The following is a 19,843-nucleotide window of genomic DNA, read 5'->3' as shown; positions in this document are numbered from 1 at the left end:
TAAATACACACTTTCTCTAAAAATCACAAGTTCTTACGTGCAGCTACAACACTTCTGTTTCAGTGTCTGCCAGGGTGAAGTACTGTCGTAAAAATGATGAGGAGGACTTTGTGAACATTGATGCAGAAGACGAAACAGGAAAGGAAGAAGACGAGAAGACCAAGGTGGACCCAGAGAGACTGAACAGACGTGCAGAACAAGAAGAAGACCAAGTTCAATATGACTATGATGATGTAGACCAGCCATTTGCTGAACCAACAAACCAACCAACCAGATTAACCAGAACTGTTGAGGTGCCAGCACTGTTTCACAAGGCTTAAGCACTCGACATTACTCCCATAGCAGATAGTTGTAGTGAGTGAAAGACACGTTAACGTGTTAACTGATCAAACGGATAGACTAGAGGAATAATAAATGATGCCCAAGAGAATTATATCTCCTCCTGCCTCAGGAGAATCAATTAGATTAATCATGCCAGTCTGAAATCTCTGGTTTGTTCTTCCTCGTGGATTGAGACGGATAAACTTATCCTTCAAAAATCTTAGACACACAAGCAACGGCAGCCTGTTGATTGATTGGTTAATTGATGGCAGCCTATTGATAGATTGGATGAGGATGAAAACTACGATTTTAGTAACTTACCCACCAGTTCAGGGACCTGATTTCAGGCTTACATTGTCCTTCTGATAGCTTTATAGTAGCTTTTTGTGATATTCTTTACTTATTAGGGCCCAAGCACCGACAAGGTTGGTGAAGTCCCTCTTGAAACCCTCTTGATTTAGTTTCCCTCTTTCTACCCCCAGAATGATTTGACTTTTTGGAACCTTCACCATGCCCAAAAAAACACCAAACTTGACACACTCATCAGGCCTGGTGAAACATTTGATATTCTTTTGGTCCCGTGCAAAAAGTCCCAAAAATGGCTCAATAGCGCCCCCTTCAATTTTTCACATTTCAAAAGGTCAGCCCCTCAATACGGTTAAACCTACATGCATGACGTTTTTCCCCCCCATATCTATCATATCTATCGTATAGCTCCTCCTCTTTTGAACATGTTCTCGTCTAATGTGCTCAGTAAAGCTCTTCACACCTTCATGAAGCATCACTGCTCACCACTCCAATCTCTTCCAAATTGTACATGTTTCATTGCGATCCCAGCCTGAACTCATCTACATATTCAATGACTTATTCTTTTACAAAATAATGCAATAATGTTGAGATCAAAATCTAAATCACTTCCATATACTGTACAAAAAATGTTTACAATTTGGAAGAGTCTCTATAATCTGAGAAGTGTTTGTAAAATTTCTGTACAAAAAGGAGAAGTGTTTCTGTTGTTGAGGTTAAATTGTGGAATGATGCCAGTATACATTTAAAAACTTGTGATTCAGTTTTGGTTTTCAAAAGAATGGTTTACCAAGCAGTTTAAGTAAAGGACTATCTTATCTTATCTTATCTTATCTTATCTTAAAGGCTTTGAGTGTTCATGCTTTACCTGTTTTGTTTTATTTTTACACTTTGGAAGCTGGTTGCTTAATGAAATGTAAAAATGTAGGAAATGTGAAAATGTAGGCTAGACTCAACCATCACTTTATACATTACTGTTGCTCTGTGTCTGTACTGCAAAAAAATACTGTTATGTTTAGTTTAGTTTTGACCTCCACCATTTGACCTTAATATTTGTGTGTAAAATATGAAAAAGCCATAATACCAGCTCTTTAAGCAGACTGACAGCTAACTGTGGTGCTCTCAGACTCTTACCAACCTGTCTTACACCTGGCACAAAGTTGTGGACATGATAACACAGGTGTTCCTCCTTAGTCATGATGCTTTTGGTGTTTTCTGTGAGGCACTTTGAATTGCCTTGCTGCTGAAATGTGCTATACTGTATATTAACCTGCCTTTTAATAAAAAGCAACTTTAAGTTAAAAAAATAATCCCTGTTTCCTTCTTTCCCAAATCACAGATTCAGATTCAGGTACGTTCCTTGTATAAACATCATGTTTTCATTTAAAAGGATTATGAGGAAACTGCTAACAATGCATGGCTCTCAATCTTTTTTACCTTTCTGGTCTATTAGTCGTTTTACTGTAATACTAAATAAATGAAATATCTTTCAATTTGTCCGTGCACATCGTAAAGTACACCTGAAACACTCATTTCAGGAAATACCAAGGTTATTGCCACATTTTATTTTGCTTGAAGTCTGCCTCTCCTCCATCCTATGAGGGTTAGGTCAGGGATGCTCTTTATTCTAGTAGACTAGAAAGGGTTAGACATACTCTGTGCAGATCCTAAAAACTTTATTTTTTTAAAATATGGCGGCCTTTCTTTGAACTTATAAAAACCCTGCAGGTCGAAGATCCACCTCAATAAAGCTTGTTGCAGATTTTGAGAATTTTTCTTTATTTTTTTTTTCACCATCGATTATTTTTCTGTTATCTTCATCCTTTTGAGGCTTTAGATCCGTTCTGTAGCACAACACCTATATTCAAAGAACAACATGTTCTGTAGATTATCATGTGTGGTGTTTACTCTTTTTATTTCATAGTGTATTTTTGATATTATTATTATCATTGTTTACTTTTATTGTTATATATTGTTTCTTGTTTTTTTGTTTACCTTTTTCATGTATTTATCTTTTAAATATTAACCTATTTATTTTATTGTCTTTTCACTACTATTTATTTTCTTATTTATTTATCTTTTATTTTAAATTATTATAATTTATTTTTATTTCATTCACACATTTTGTTTTCTTATAAAAGAAAAACATCACTTTTTAAAATTGTTACATTGATCTTCTGTATATAATGTGTAAAAATTCAAAGTTTGGCTTCTCAACACAAACAATGATGTGGATCACAAACAGGACAACATATGTCACTTAAACTTTATGTCTCATTTTATCGTTAAGCTGTACAAGTTTCCTCACCAAGTGTAAAAAATATTTAAGACAAATTCAGCTGTTGTATTTTAAACTTCTGAGTTCTTCCCCTCTGTTTGTTTAGGGAGAAAGTACAAGACATGTTAACAGGAAGTGGTTAAGACCAGCAGGATGAGCTGCTTCTGTGTGCTTTAAGTTGATTTTCCACGTTGATTGCCTTAACTGATGATCATACGAGCAGTCAGCCATGAAGAGCATGCAACGGAAAGACCGTGTCTTAATTCTGGGTAAGGCAGATATTCAAAAATGTAATATTTTTGCAGTTTTATAGAGAAGTTCAGCTGTTTTATCACTCTCTACAGAGAGAAAGTTAAATTAAACGTAAAAAGTAACAACAGAACAAACAGGTCAAATTCTATTTCTGCATTTTTCAAAGTGGTGACTCTAATGAGACTCATCTCGTTCTTCTCTCCTCTAGCCTGTCTGCTCTTGACCTTTTCTTCGCCTGTTACAGGTCAGTCCATGATCTCGTGTGATTCCTAAAATCCTTCTCTTTTAAATTCCCTAATCTGTTTAGATTTGTATTTTGTAGTTTTGTGTTTCTAGTCATTTCCTGATTTGTTTAAGTTTTCATTAATTGTTCTTCCAGTCAGTCTTGTTCTTTTGTCTTGTGGGTTTTTGTTGATTATTTCAGTGGTACCCCTGGACTTTAAAGAAAGTATGATTTGTTTGTCTCTAGTTTTTTGGGGGTTAATTGAACGTAAAAATGTTTTTGTCTACATTTTGGGTCCTTCTCCTTTTGTTGAAGTCTAATTCATGACAGAATGAGCTGACCAAACATGGACCCAGCAGTTTAAAGTCCAATCCAGTTTAAGAGATTAGACTTTTTTGAAAATGAGGTATACACAAGACGTCTTGGTGAATGCTTTTTGTTGAAGTTGGGAGCAATTGGACACAGAAGGAGACGTTGTAATCCAGGCCCACAAAAACGTCAGCTCTCTGCTGCCCAGCACCACAGAGAGCCGTCTGACACCAGTTCCATTTCCTCGCTCTGAGCCCCTGCCCCTGCCCCTGCCCCACTGTCATCTCTGAGGCCGACACCTGCCCCGGCTCCACAGTTGGCTCCTAGACCGTCACCTGTGCAGCGCTCTCAAGACCTACAAGAGGTCTTGTCTGCCAGCTCTGCCCACTGGCCGCTTTCCTGAAAAGTACCGCCCTCATGGTTGGACTCCGGGCCATTCCCCAGAACTGTATCTGCCACTAGTCCCGACAGAGCGCCATCTGCAACCAGTATCTTGCTGGGAGGCCCTGCCTACAACAGTTCCCTTGCCCCCTGGCAGCTCTCCTGAAAAGTCCTGCCCACAAGAGCAGCCCCTTGACCGACTTCCCAAGATGTCTAGGCCACAAGGTCAGCCTCCTTACCTTCTCAACACACTGTATCTGCCACCAGTCCCCACAGAGTGCCATCTGCAACCAGTTCCTTGCTGGGAGGCCCTGCTGAAACCAGTTCCCATGCCACTGGCCGCGCTCCTAAAATTTCTGGGCCACCAGATCAGCCTCTGTGTCTTCTCCCAGAACTGTATGTCATGTATGGTCAACCCCCCAACTCAGGGTTTAAGCTTTAAACAAAGTATGTACTGTCGAGCAAGTGTCCTTCTGCTGTGTTCTTTGTTCAGGTGTTGAGGTCATACTGACTGGATCTGAGTCTAGTTGCTCTGGAAGAGTTGAGATCCTCTCAATTGATACCTGGGGAACAGTCTGTGATGATGGATGGGACTTACAGGATGCTGAGGTGGTCTGCAGACAGTTGTACTGTGGGGAGGCACTGAATGCTACAAGACATTCCTTTTTTGGTCCAGGAGAGGGTCCAATCTGGCTCAGTAATGTGACCTGTTCAGGAAGTGAAAGGTCTTTAACTGAGTGTGAGCACAGAGGGTTTGGGATACATAACTGTGACCACAGAGAGGATGCTGGTGTGATCTGTTCCGGTAAGAAATGTTTTGAACTTCTTATATAATCAATGCTTTTATAAAAATGCAGGATCATAACAGCCTGTTTGACAAACTGCTGGGCCAAAAAACACACGGTTGAGTCTGATTAGATATCCATGAAGTCTGTAAAGTCTATATAATCAGTGAGCACCTGCCTGGAAACATTTTCCATCTACAACAAAAAAAACACTTATAGTGCATATTACAGAAAGACAAACTGTGTTCTTTGTTCAGGTGTTGAGGTCAGACTGAATGGATCTCAGTCTAGTTGCTCCGGAAGAGTTGAGATCCTCTCAACTGGTATCTGGGGAACAGTCTGTGATGATCAATGGGGCTTGCTGGATGCTGAGGTGGTGTGCAGGCAGTTGAACTGTGGGGAGGCACTGGACGCTCCAAGAGGATCCTCTTTTGGTCCAGGAGAAGGTCCAATCTGGCTGAGTGATGTGGCCTGTTCAGGACGTGAAAGGTCTTTAACTGAGTGTGAGCACAGAGGGTTTGGGATACATGACTGTGACCACAGAGAGGATGCTGGTGTGATCTGTTCAGGTAAGAAATGTTTTGAACTTCTTATATAATCCATGCTTTTTATGTAATTCAGGATTATAACAGCCTGTTTGACAAACTGCTGGGCCAAAAGACACATGGCTGAGTCTAATTAGATATACATGAAGTCTTTAAAGGAAAGACAAACTGTGTTCTTTGTTCAGGTGTTGAGGTCAGACTGAATGGATCTGAGTCTAATTGTTCTGGAAGAGTTGAGTTCCTCTACAGGGGTACCTGGGGAACAGTTTGTAGTAATGGATGGAACTTGCAGGATGCTGAGGTGGTGTGCAGACAGTTGAGCTGTGGGAAGGCACTGAACGCTCCAGGAGGATCCTCTTTTGGTCCTGGAGAAGGTCCAATCTGGCTGGATGATGTGGCCTGTTCAGGAGATGAAAAGTCTTTAACTGAGTGTGAGCACAGTGGGTTTCCAATTCATAACTGTGACCACAGTGAGGATGCTAGTGTGATCTGTTCAGGTAAGAAATGTTTTGAACTTCTAATATAATCTATGCTTTTATTAAATTCCAGATCATAACAGCCTGTTTGACCAACTGCTGGGCCAAAAGACACATGGCTGAGTCTGATTAGATATCAATGAAGTCTGTATAGTACATGTTATCAGTGAGCAGCTTTTTTTTTTTGACACTTTCTCATCTAAAAAAAACCACTTATAGTGCATTAAAAGGAAAAATAAACTGTTCTTTGTCTAGGTTTTGAGGTCAGACTGACTGGATCTGTGTCTCCTTGCTCTGGAAGAGTTGAGATCCTCTCCAGCGGTACCTGGGGAACAGTCTGTGATGATGGATGGGACTTGCGGGATGCTGAAGTGGTGTGCAGACAGTTGAGCTGTGGGAAGGCACTGAATGCTACAGGAGAATCCTTTTTTGGTCCAGGACAGGGTCCAATCTGGCTGGATGAAGTGGCCTGTACAGGAGGTGAAAGGTCTTTAACTGAATGTAAGCACAATAGGTTTGGGATACATAACTGTGGAAACAGAGAGGATGCTGGTGTGATCTGTTCAGGTAAGAAATGTTTTGAACTCCTTATATAATCCATGCTTTTATTAAATTTGTTTTTAATTGTCTGTATGAAAACCTGCTGGGCCAAAAGACACACGGCTGAGTCTGAGTATGTTTGTTGCCCTTCTAGCACCTCCACCACTGCTGGTTCATGCTGTAGCCCGGATCCTGCTGTTCCTGGTAATGGTGTTGGTGGTGCTCTGTGTAGCCTGCAAGACAAGACGACAAGCCAAGCACCTTGGTACAAACTCAACCTACTCATCACAGCACAGTTTCACAATTTTAAATACTCACTTTCTCTAAAAATCACAAGTTCTTACATGCAGCTACAACACTTCTGTTTCAGTGTCTGCCAGGGTGAAGTACTGTCGTAATAATGATGAGGAGGACTTTGTGAACATTGATCCAGAAGAAGAGACAGAAAAGGAAGATGAGAAGATCCAGGAGGACCCTGAGAGACTGAACAGACGTGAAGTACAAGAAGAAGACCAAGTTCAAGATGACGATGATGATGTAGACCAGCCATTTGCTGAACCAACAAACCAACCAACCATATTAACCAGAACTGTTGAGGTGCCAGCACTGTTTCACAAGGCTGAAGCACTCGACATTAGTCCCATAGCAGATAGTTGTAGTGAGTGAAAGACACGTTAACGTGTTAACTGATCAAACGGATAGATTAGAGGAATAATAAATGATGCCCAAGAGAATTATATCTCCTCCTGCCTCAGGAGAATCAATTAGATTAATCATGCCAGTCTGAAATCTCTGGTTTGTTCTTCCTCGTGGATTGAGACGGATAAACTCATCCTTCAAAAGTCTTAGACACACAATCAACGGCAGCCTGTTGATTGATTGGTTAATTGATGGCAGCCTGTTGATAGATTGGATGAGGATGAAAACCACGATTTTAGTAACTTACTGAACAGTTCAGGGACCTGATTTCAGGCTTACATTGTCCTTCTGATAGCTTTATATTAGCGTGATATTCTTTACTTATCTCAGATTGATGTCTTTGCAAACTCTCATTTCAGCTACTGTCTCTTTAAGCCCCTCCCAGCTCTCTGGAAGCTTCCTCCACTGTTGCGATGCTACAGTCCTGATTAATCATGAAATTCGGCCAAATGTTCTGGACCCCAAATCTGACCCAGAAAGTTGGAAAGAGACCAAAACAATCCTCAGTAACAAAGAACAGAGAGGGATGCTCTTCTGAGGAGATTCACCAATCTGGGTCCCTCTCACGTAACTCTCACGTGACTTTGAACAAGCTGCCTGCGGTCTTCTCCTGGGTTTATTCCACCACACGTTTAACCTCACAATCTGAACCGTTGCCTAAGTTTAGTACCTTCTATTAAATCAGGGGCTCCCAAACTTTTCAGCCCATGACCCCCAAACTATAGGTGCCAAAGACTCGTGACCCCCACTGTCCCTCAAAGTGATTTAATGTGTCTTCATTTAGCTGGTCTGCAGAAAATGACCCTACCTATATGAGCATGTGTCTGTGTTTCCTGTGCCTTTATGAATGAACCTACTGCTACTGATGCTTTAGATAATTAACTGTTAACTAACCCTAAACTTAGGAGTCATCTGGCAACAAAGAAAGGCAGAAAACTCATTACATTTTATATTTTCAGGGGTTTATTTCAAGTTTAGCTACTATTTGTGTCTTTTTTTTAAACTATAATGGGTAAAATGTACTATTTTTAGATAACTTTAAAAAGAAAAACATTCTTGAAGGCATCTCACGACCCCCCCATTTGTGTCTCGTGACCCCCTAAGGGGTCTCAACCCACACTTTGGTAACCCCTGTTTTAAATCAGAGCAAATCGAAAAGCCTTCTTGTAATATTGTTTCATCCACATCTATTTTCAATATACTTGTTTTAATGTTTTTTCTTTCATTCACTCATTGTTTTGATTTGTTTTAGTGATTTTAAATGTTTCATTGTTTTAGATCAGATTAGATTAGATTCAATTTATTGTCATTGAGCATGTAACAGGTACAAACAAGCAATGAAATATAGATAGCATCTAACCAGGAGTGCTTAGCAGTAAGTTAAATAACATGAATAATACAGAATATACAAATATGACTGATGAAGAAATATGATATAATATGTATCTACATGAATGACTAGACCAGGGGTGTCAAACTCATTTCAGTTCAGGGGCCACACACAGCCCAAACTGATCTGAAGTGGGCCGGACCAGCAAAATCCTAACATAATATGTTTGTATGGTCTTTTTTGCCATGATGAGTCTCACAGTGGGCTTTTGCTCTTTAAGCACTGAGACCTGCTGCAAACACACCAAACACACAAGTTATCCATTCACCTGACACCGAATTGAATGTTTACTGCAAAAGAACAGATAGATTATAATAATGAAGAAGGGAAAGTGGACTATTTTGGACTCCTCAGTTCCAGCATGAACAGTTTGCTTGCTGGACAGTGTTGTATGCAGCGGTGTAGTGCTAGTGTTAGTAGTTAGTGGATCATCTTATAGTGCCCAAAAAAATCTTTATGAATCTCAATCGGATTATGCAAACAGCAAGTCATTTATTTTATCACTTTGAGAAAAAAAGTCCTGAAAAAAAAAAAACGCTTTTCAGCTTCTGGTTCACTCAGTCAGCACCATAGACTGTATACAATATGCTGCTGGACTGCTGTCGAGCTATTGTGATGTAAAGAGGCTGGCTGACTAGCCAACAACTACAGTGTTCCCGCCTGTCAGTCAAGTCAGCTGTGCCTCTCATTGGAAGACTCATAATCTCAATATCTTCCAAATTGCTGCATTAGAAAAAAACTCAACCCCTACAGTGTGTGCCGATAGAGAAATGAGCTATCCAGACTACACTGGTCTTTTGTACCAGGCTGTAAACATGTTTATTTCTACTGTAAAGATCGTCTTGAGCCAGCCTCAAGCGGATCCTCAATGAACTGCAGTTTTTAGCACTTCCACATTGGACTCATATTTTATAGACCAGAGGTTGCCGCCTGATCTCAACTGAATTTTGCAAATAGCAAGTAATCTATCTTCTCACTTTAAGAAAAAAAGCATTGTTCAGGTTTTGGTTTACTCCTATGATTTTATGTGAGCCCCCCAGAGGACAAATCTGAAATAGTAGTTACTTTCATTGAAAGATTCCAGTTAATGTGTTCTCTGTAAGTTCTTCTTCTTTGCAAAGTGGTTCCACGGGCCGGATTTGAACCTTTGGCGGGCCGGTTTTGGCCGCATGTTTGACACCCCTGGACTAGACTATATATGTACAGTAGTGCATAGGGGTTAAAAGAGATTTACATTTTACAGTTGTTGTTTTTTTTAATATATATATATTTTTTTGGCCTTTTTGCCTTTATTTGTTAGGACAGCTGAAGAGAGGCTTGAAATATGGGGAGTAGAGAGCGGGGGGAGACATGCAGGAAATGGTCAACCAGCCGGGAATCGGACCAGCGACCCTGCGACAAGGACTGTAGCCTCTGTATGTGGGGCGCTTAGACCGCTAGGCCACCAGCACCCCATACATTTTACAGTTTTAATTGCTTTAAGTAGTTTCTCTTTTACTCTTTTATTCAGCTGTTCCTCTTATATATTCTTGCTTCCTCTATATGCCCCCCCTCCATGCTTTGTTTATTATTGTGTTTTTTTTCTGATGTAAAGCACTTTGTAACGTCTGTTTTGATAAGTGCTATATAAATAAACTGTATCATTATATCATTATAGTATTGACATCCAACATTTACCTTTACATACCTTTAATACCACCTCTGTAACGCCAAGCGTATCATATTTGATACCTCAGTTTTTGAGACCTCTACCTCTCAGATACATGCAGTGCACGGATAATCCACCAGGTGTGAGTAATTCATGCACCAGAAGGACGTCACTTGAGACATCCAGAATGTCAGCTGTGGATCAGAGACCCACTCCAGGTTTTTCAGGCATAGTTTTGCAAATTTAGAAAAAGTTTGGGGGAAAAAAAACATTCAAATTGTTCCTGAAACTTCAAGAGGAATAGTTACTGGATTGATGCAATGTGAAACTAATTAATATTTCATAACTTTATTCACAGTCAGATTGTGTTGAAAATCTGTGTCATTTTTTTACTTTTCATACATTATGCATTCAAAAAGCAACATGCAGTCTTTTTATTATTCAAGAAAATGTTTGAATGACATTAAATGATGTATATTTAGAGTAGAAATTGAAATATTCATAGCCTATATTGTATTTTTATATATGCAACCTGCTGTATCATGATGATTGATGACTGGTTGAATGTTACAATGACTCCCTAGTTAATAATTGTATTTTGTTTATTGAGTTCCACTGAAAACTGAACAATTCAGGGAGGAAATGTTAAATTAATGTGGGTTTTTTGATAGCTTAATTGTAGCAGATACAGAATATGTATGATGTTGTGCAAAAGGGAAAAAATTGTAATTTCTGTTTGAAATTACCTGGGGAAAAATTTAAGAAAACTCAAAGTTTAATCGGTTTAAAATGTTGATTTAATATGTTTTTGGTTGTTTAAAAAAGAAGAAACTTTGAGCCATAAATTGCACCAAAATACCCAATGTATCAAATATGATACAAATTAATGCTCATATGAAAATTGGTATTTAATGTTGGTTTTTTTTGTATTTGTCAGAAGGTTGATTATTTGGGTTTTTAAAGACCGACAGCTAACTGTGATCCTCTCAGACTCTTACCAGCCTGTCTTACACCTGGTTAACCACAGTTTCCCTCCTTAGTCATGATGCTTTTGGTGTTTTCTGTGAGGCACTTTGAATTGCCTTGATGCTGAAATGTGCTATACTGTATATTAACCTGCCTTTTAATAAAAAACAACCTTAAGTGAACAAAATCCCTGTTTCCTTCTTTCCCAAATCACAGACTCAGATTCAGATTCAGATTCAGGAACATGCCTTATGTTTTCATTTGAAAGGAATTTGAGGAAACTGCTAACAATAAGAAAAGATAAGAAAAGATAAGATATTCTTTATTGATCCCAAATTGGGGGAAATTATTTTGTTCCAGCAGCTTACAACACGGGACAGGGGAATACAACAATTATACTTACATATTAAAAATAGAAGAAGAAGAAGAAGAAGAAGACGGAGAAGAAGAAGAAGAAGGAGAAGAAGAAGAAGAAGAAGAAGAAGAAGAAGAAGAAGAAGAATATAGGTTCAACTGAAATAAAATAAAATAGAATCAAATTAAATAAAGCACATATTACAGATATATACACACTGTGTACACTTCTATCTTATGAATGGACAGTGAGGTAAAATAAGTTATTGCACATGGATCTCAACCTTTTTTACCTTTCTGGTCTGTTGGTCGTTCTACTGTAACACTAAATCAATGAAATATCTTTCAATTTGTCCGTGCATGTCTTAAAATACACCTGAAACACCCTCTTCAGGAAATACTAAGGCCATTTGTTGCACACCTGTCTCAGGAGAGAGACACCTGCCTGCCTGATTTGACCAGAAACACTTCAGTTATATTAATTTCACGACTCCTATCAGCTGATTCACTTCCTTCACTTATGTCCCACTTAATACCTGCTGTTTGAGGTCTTCAGGACACACATATCTACTCAAGGAGGCACATGAGAACTCTCAAGAAGCAGACTGCTTGATCTGACAGTGCCTCCTGGTGGTTGAAGGATTGAGTTGTAATGCAACACGTCCTGTTTCATGCCTCTAATTTGCATCGAGAGAGGAAGCATGCCAAGAGTTAAGCATGTGGTGGAAAGAGGACTATATGGGTTGACTGGACTCCTGCATGTATTATTTAATTGTCTGAGTCAAAGTGGAAAACTGTCAAGTGGTCTGACTTTGACATTCTTTTTTGAAATCATGGGCTCTGAAAAAGGAGGGGGATGACCCGGCAGTTTAAAAGCTTTAATGCTCATGTGGATCCAAGAGCAAGACACAGACAGGCTGAAGGTGGTAAAGGGGACTTACTACAAAAAACACAAGGTGACTGAAGAGGGGTCTTTAAAACAGAGCTTTTCAAACGGTGGTGCAGGCGCTGAAGTGTGGAGGTAAAGAAAGCAGAGTAGCAAAAATGCAGTGAGAAAACGTGCTCATGAGAGTGCCTTGATACTGTGAGATACCATACTGTGAGATGTTACAGTTATTTAAAGATAGAATAGTAAGTTTGACATGTTTTGTTTGTTTTTTCCAGAAACCACACTCAAGATTTCAATGAAGGACACTTAACCACAGCTAGGCCTGGTCAGTGGATTTACCTCTGACAAAGCAAAGCCAGAGTTCTTACCAGACTCTCCACAGCGATTCGACTTATCCTACCACCCTGCACTAGTCACACTATTTTTCAATGCAGCTTCACGTCTCTCTGGGAGTCTTTGCTGTGTACTTCTTTTCTGTTCGGTGAAACTTCATCGTCCTGTAGGGGGCGGAAATACGTCCACACATTCACTAATAATTCACATAATGAGGAAATGTATCATCCCAGTGTTTTCTGTTCCATCAACCTGTTGTGTCAAATCTTGTCAAATTGCTAAAAAAAAAATATATATATATATATATATATACAGTCATGGCCAAAAGTTTTGAGAATGACACACCTATTAATTTTCACAAAGTCTGCTGTTTCAGTTTTTATAATGGTAATTTGCATATACTCCAGAATGTTATGAGGAGTGATCAGCTCAACTGCAATTAATTGCAAAGTCCCTCTTTGCCTTGAAAATGAACTTTATCACCAAAAACACATTTCCACTGCATTTCAGCCCTGCCACAAAAGGACCAGCTAACATAATTTCAATGACACACAGGTGTCACACACATTAACACAGGTGTGGGTGTTGATGAGGACAAGGCTGGCGATCAATCTGTCATGATTGAGTGACTGGACACTTTAAAAGGAAGATGGTGCATGACACCATTGTTCCTCATCTGTTAGCCATGGTTACCTGCAAGGAAACACGTGCAGCCATCATTGCATTGCACAAAAAGGGCCTAACAGGGAAGTTTATAGCAGCGAGTAAGATTGCACCTCAGTCAACCGTCTATCCAATTATCAAGAACTTCAAGGAGAGAGGTTCAATTGTTGCCAAACAGGCTCCAGGGCACCCAAGAAAGTCCAGCAAGCGCCAGGACCGTCTCCGGAAGGTGTTACAGCTGCGGGATCGGGTCACCACCAGTGCAGAGCTTGCTCAGGAATGGCAGCAGGCAGGTGTGAGTGCATCTGCACGCACAGTGAGGCGAAGACTTTTGGAGGAAGGCCTAGTGTCAAGGAGGGCAGCAAAGAAGCCACTTCTCTCCAGTAAAAACATCAGGGACAGACTGATATTCTGCAGAAGGTACAGGGACTGGACTGCTGAGGACTGGGGTAAAGTCATTTTCTCTGATGAATCCCCTTTCCGATTGTTTGGGGCATCTGGAGGAAGGCTTGTTCGGAGACGACGAGGTGAGCGCTACCATCAGTCCTGTCTCTTGCCAACAGTGAAGCATCCTGAGACCATTCATGAGTGGGGTTGCTTTTCGGTCAAGGGAGTGGGCTCTCTCACAATCTTGCCTAAAAACACAGCCAGGAATAAAGAATGGTACCAGAACGTCCTCCGAGAGCAACTTCTCCCAACCATCCAAGGGCAGTTTGGTGATGAAGAATGCCTTTTCCAGCATGATGGAGCACCTTGCCATAAAGCAAAAGTCAGAACAAAATGGCTCGGGGAACAAAACATTAAGATTTTGGGCCCTTGGCCAGGAAACTCCCCAGATCTTAGTCCCATTGAGAACTTGTGGTCACTCCTCAAGAGGCCGGTGGACAATCAAAAACCCACAAATTCTGACAAACTCCAAGCATTGATTATGCAAGAATGGACTGCCATCAGTCAGGATTTGGTCCAGAAGTTGATTGACAGCATGCCAGGGAGAATTGCAGAGGTCTTGAAAAAGAAGGGTCAACACTGCAAATATTGACTTATTGCATGAATTCTGTGTAATTCTCAATAAAAGCTTTTGATACTTATGAAATGCTTCTAATTGTATTTCATTATACCATAGAAACATCTGACAAAAACACCTAAAAACCCTGAAGCAGCAGACTTTGTGAAAATGTAATATTTGTGTCATTCTCAAAACTTTTGGCCATGACTGTATATATATTTTAATTGTCAATATGTCTTCAATACACTGACCAACTTTGAAGTTGATTGGATGAAATCCTGAGAAGGAGTTGAAGTTTAAAGCCACTACATTTTAAAAAATACACCAGAACTAGAAAATCCATTAAAAATGGCTGACGTCCTGTAGGGTTTTTATTTACCATCACAATAATATTATTTTATGGAGGTCAGACTTTTTTGTGAAGCACTTTTCATACAATAATTCTGTAACACAAAGTGCTGTACATAAAGATAATGATGTGGTAATAAAATAGAATACATAAAAAATACACAAAATACATCTCTCATGAGAACTTCACATCTTTTTTCACACTGAGGTAGTAAAGAGGAAGGATAAAGAAGAAGGGAGAAAACTTTGCATGTTTGCACACCATGTGGTTTTGTCTTTTGACCTCAGGTTAAAGACGTTCTCAGACTCAGACTGGGTTGTACCCAAGTGCTTAAGAGGATGTTAATGAGGATTCAATTCAGGCTCTGACTCAGGTAATGGGGACTCAACTCGGACTCTGCTTGGACTTGAACACTGAAGAATTTGTGACTTTATTACAGAAAGGAATAAAATAAGACTATTATACTGCAGAGGATGTTTGGCTTCTCAACACAAACACAATGATGTGGATCACAAACAGGACAACATATGTCACTTTAACTTTATGTCTCATTTTATCGTTAAGCTGCTCAAGTTTCCTCACCAGAGTGTAAAAAATATTTAAGACAAATTCAGCTGTTGTATTTTAAACTTCTGAGTTCTTCCCCTCTGTTCGTTTAGTGAGAAGTACAAGAGGTGTTAAGAAGAAGTGGTTTAGATCAGCTGGTGGTGTTTCTGAGGGTGCTTTAAGTTGGTTTTCCACGTTGATTGCCTTAACTGATGATCATACGAGCAGTCAGCCATGAAGAGCATGCAACGGAAAGACCGTGTCTTAATTCTGGGTAAGGCAGATATTCCAAAAAATGTAATATTTTTGCAGTTTTATAGAGAAGTTCAGCTGTTTTATCACTCTCTACAGAGAGAAAGTTCATTTAAACGTAAAAAGTAACAACAGAACAAACAGGTCAAATTCTATTTCTGCATTTTTCAAAGTGGTGACTCTAATGAGACTCATCTTGTTCTTCTCTCCTCTAGCCTGTCTGCTCTTGACCTTTTCTTCGCCTGTTGCAGGTCAGTCCATGATCTCGTGTGATTCCTAAATTACAATGATATTTTAAATTCCCTAATCTGTTTAGATTTGTATTTCTTAGTTTTATGTTTCTAGTTATTTCCTGCTTTGTTTAAGTTTTCATTAATTGTTCTTCCAGTCATTCTTGTTCTTTTGCCTTGTGGGTTTTTTGTTGATTATTTCAGTGGTACCCCTGGACTTTAAAGAAAGTAGGATTTGTTTGTCTCTAGTTTTTTGGGGGTTAATTGAATGTTAAATGTTTTTGTCTACATTTTGGGTCCTTCTCCTTTTGTCGAAGTCTAATTCATGACAGAATGAGCTGACCAAACAAGAACCCAGCAGTTTAAAGTCTAATCCAGTTTAAGAGATTAGACTTTCATTGAAAATGAGGTTTATACAAGACGTCTTGGTGAATGCTTTTTGTTGAAGATGGGAGCAATTGGACACAGAAGGAGACGTTGTAATCCAGGCCCCTATAAATGTCAGCTCTCTGCTGCCCAGTACCACAGAGAGCCGTCTGACACCAGCTCCATTTCCTCACTCTGAGCCCCTGCCCCTGCCCCTGCCCCTGCCCCTGCCCCTGCCCCTGCCCCTGCCCCTGCCCCTGCCCCTGCCCCTGCCCCTGCCCCCGCCCCCGTCCCGTCTCCACGGTCATCTCAGAGGCCGACACCTCCCCCAGATCCACAGTCGGCTCCTAGACCTTCACCTGTGCAGGGCTCTCAAGACCTACAAGAGGTCTTGTCTGCCAGGTCTGTGCCTTCACCCAGAAGGTAGTTACCCAGCCGACTGGCCATCTCCCTGAACTATATCTGCCACCAGTCCCAGTAGAGCACCATCTGCAACTAATTCCTTGCTGGGAGGCCCTGCTGACACAAGTTCCCCGGCCCCCTGGCCACGCTCCCAAAAAGTTCTGAGCCGCAAGATCGGTCTCTGTTCCTTTTTCAAGAACTCTATGTCATGTATGGTCAGTCCCCCAACTTAGGGTTTAACCTTTAAACAAAGTATGTTCTATCAAGCAAGTGTCCTTCTGCTGTTTCTTTGTTCAGGTGTTGAGGTCAGACTGAATGGATCTGAGTCTAGATGCTCTGGAAGAGTTGAAAACCTCTACAGTGGTACCTGGGGGACAGTCTGTGATGATGGATGGGACTTGAAGGATGCTGAGGTGGTGTGCAGACAGTTGAATTGTGGGGAGGCAGTGAATGCTACAGGAGAATCCTTTTTTGGTCCAGGACAGGGTCCAATCTGGCTAAGTGATGTGACTTGTTCAGGAAGTGAAAGGTTTTTAACTGAGTGCAGGCACAGAGGGTTTGGGATACATGACTGTAACCACGGAGAGGATGCTGGTGTGATCTGTTCAGGTAAGAAATGTTTTGAACTTCTTTTATAATCTATGTTTGTAGATCATTTGTTTTTAATTGTCTGTATGGGAACCTGCTCGGTCAAAACACACACGTCTGAGTCTGATTAGATATCCATGAAGTATGTAAAGTCACTGTAATCAGTTAACAGCTGTTTTGAAACTGTTTTCATCTAAAAGAAAAACACTTATAGTACCTATTACAGAAAGACAAACTGTGTTCTTTGTTCAGGTGTTGAGGTCAGACTGAATGGATCTGAGTCTAGTTGCTCTGGAAGAGTTGAAATCCTCTCAAATGGTACCTGGGGAACAGTCTGTGGTGATGGATGGGACTTGCAGGATGCTGAGGTGGTGTGCAGACAGTTGAACTGTGGGGAGGCACTGCAGGCTCTTACAGTAGGATCCCTTTATGGCCGAGGACAGGGTCCAATCTGGCTGGATGATGTGGCCTGTTCAGGAAGTGAAAGGACTCTTATTGAGTGTAGGCACTGAGGTAGTAAAGAGGAAGGATAAAGAAGAAGGGAGAAAACTTTGCATGTTTGCACACCATGTGGTTTTGTCTTTTGACCTCAGGTTAAAGATGTTCTCAGACTCAGACTGGGTTGTACCCAAGTGCTTAAGAGGATGTTAATGAGGATTCAATTCAGGCTCTGACTCAGGTAATGGGGACTCAACTTGGACTCTGCTTGGACTTGAACACTGAAGAATTTGTGACTTCATTACAGAAAGGAATAAAATAAGACTATTATACTGCAGAGGATGTTTGGCTTCTCAACACAAACACAATGATGTGGATCACAAACAGGACAACATATGTCACTTTAACTTTATGTCTCATTTTATCGTTAAGCTGCTCAAGTTTCCTCACCAGAGTGTAAAAAATATTTAAGACAAATTCAGCTGTTGTATTTTAAACTTCTGAGTTCTTCCCCTCTGTTGGTTTAGGGAGAAAGTACAAGAGGTGTTAAGAGGAAGTGGTTAAGCCCAGCAGGCTGAGCTGTTTCTGTGGGTGCTTTAAGTTGATTTTCCGCGTTGATTGCCTTAACTGATGATCATACGAGCAGTCAGCCATGAAGAGCATACAAGAGAAAGACCGTGTCTTAATTCTGGGTAAGGCAGATATTCCAAAAAATGTAATATTTTTGCAGTTTTATAGAAGTTCAGCTGTTTTATCACTCTCTACAGAGAGAAAGTTCATTTAAACGTAAAAAGTAACAACAGAACAAACAGGTCAAATTCTATTTCTGCATTTTTCAAAGTGGTGACTCTAATGAGACTCATCTCGTTCTTCTCTCCTCTAGCCTGTCTGCTCTTGACCTTTTCTTCACCTGTTGCAGGTCAGTCCATGATCTCGTGTGATTCCTAAATTCCATATATTTTAAATTCCCTAATCTGTTTAGATTTGTATTTCTTAGTTTTATGTTTATAGTAATTTCCTGATTTGTTTAAGTTTTCATTACTTGTTCCCTCCAGTCAGTCTTGTTCTTTTGTCTTGTGGGTTTTTGTTGATTATTTCAGTGGTACCCCTGGACTTTAAAGAAAGTAGGATTTGTTTGTCTCTAGTTTTTTGGGGGTTAATTGAACGTAAAAATGTTTTTGTCTACATTTTGGGTCCTTCTCCTTTTGTTGAAGTCTAATTCATGACAGAATGAACTGACCAAACATGGACCCAGCAGTTTAAAGTCCAATCCAGTTTAAGAGATTAGACTTTCATTGAAAATGAGGTTTATACAAGACGTCTTGGTGAGTGCTTTTTGTCTTTGTTCAGGTGTTGAGGTCAGACTGACTGGATCTGAGTCTAGTTGCTCTGGAAGAGTTGAAATCCTCTACAATGGTACCTGGGGAAAAGTCTGTGATGATGGATGGGACTTGCAGGATGCTGAGGTGGTGTGCAGACAGTTGAACTGTGGGGAGGCACTGAATGCTCTTATAGGATCCTTTTTTGGTCTAGGACAGGGTCAATTCTGGCTGGATGATTTGGCCTGTTCAGGAAGTGAAAGGTCTTTAACTGAGTGTAAGCACAGAGGGTTTGGGATACATGACTGTGGACGCAAAGAGGATGCTGGTGTGATCTGTTCAGGTAAGACATGTTCTGAACTTCTTATATAATCAATGCTTTCATAAAAATTCTGGATTATAAAAGACTGTTTGACAAACTGCTGAGTCTAATTAGATATCCATGAAGTCTGTAAAGGAAAGACAAACTGTGTTCTTTGTTCAGGTGTTGAGGTCAGACTGAATGGATCTGAGTCTAGTTGCTCTGGAAGAGTTGAGATCCTCTCGAATGGTACCTGGGGAACAATCTGTGATAATGGATGGGACTTGCAGGATGCTGAGGTGGTGTGCAGACAGTTGAACTGTGGTAAGGCACTGAATGCTCCAGAGGGATCCTTTTTTGGTCCAGGACAGGGTCCAATCTGGCTCAGTGATGTAACCTGTTCAGGAGATGAAAGGTCTTTAACTGAGTGTGAGCACAGAGGGTTTGGGATAAATGACTGTAACCACAGAGAGGATGCTGGTGTGATCTGTTCAGGTAAGAAATGTTCTGAACTTCCTATATAATATATGCTTTTATTAAATTCAGGATCATAACAGCCTGTTTGACAAACTGCTGGGCCAAAAGACAAATAGCTGAGTCTGATTAGATATCCATGAAGTCTGTAAAGTCAGTGTTAGCAGTGAGCGGCTGTTAAGACAATGTTTCCATCTTAAAAAGAAAACCAAGC

General features: G+C 40.3%; 1 protein-coding gene across 1 annotated transcript in view; it reads left to right on the top strand.

Annotated features, from left to right (window-relative positions):
* LOC117817675 (deleted in malignant brain tumors 1 protein-like) overlaps positions 1 to 19,843 on the top strand; it is a 38,030-nt gene that overhangs the window by 4,958 nt on the left and 13,229 nt on the right. Inside the window, 12 exon segments of the mRNA XM_034690427.1 lie at positions 64 to 189; positions 3,981 to 4,466; positions 4,564 to 4,875; positions 5,113 to 5,424; positions 5,516 to 5,548; positions 5,586 to 5,897; positions 6,132 to 6,443; positions 6,571 to 6,681; positions 6,787 to 6,909; positions 16,807 to 17,118; positions 18,886 to 19,197; positions 19,312 to 19,650. Coding sequence (XP_034546318.1) covers positions 64 to 189; positions 3,981 to 4,466; positions 4,564 to 4,875; positions 5,113 to 5,424; positions 5,516 to 5,548; positions 5,586 to 5,897; positions 6,132 to 6,443; positions 6,571 to 6,681; positions 6,787 to 6,909; positions 16,807 to 17,118; positions 18,886 to 19,197; positions 19,312 to 19,650 — 3,090 coding nt within the window.

The sequence above is a fragment of the Notolabrus celidotus genome, chromosome 8 (genome assembly GCF_009762535.1).
Source record: "Notolabrus celidotus isolate fNotCel1 chromosome 8, fNotCel1.pri, whole genome shotgun sequence".
Classification (NCBI taxonomy): domain Eukaryota; kingdom Metazoa; phylum Chordata; class Actinopteri; order Labriformes; family Labridae; genus Notolabrus; species Notolabrus celidotus.
This window is presented reverse-complemented; position numbering and strand designations above follow the sequence as displayed.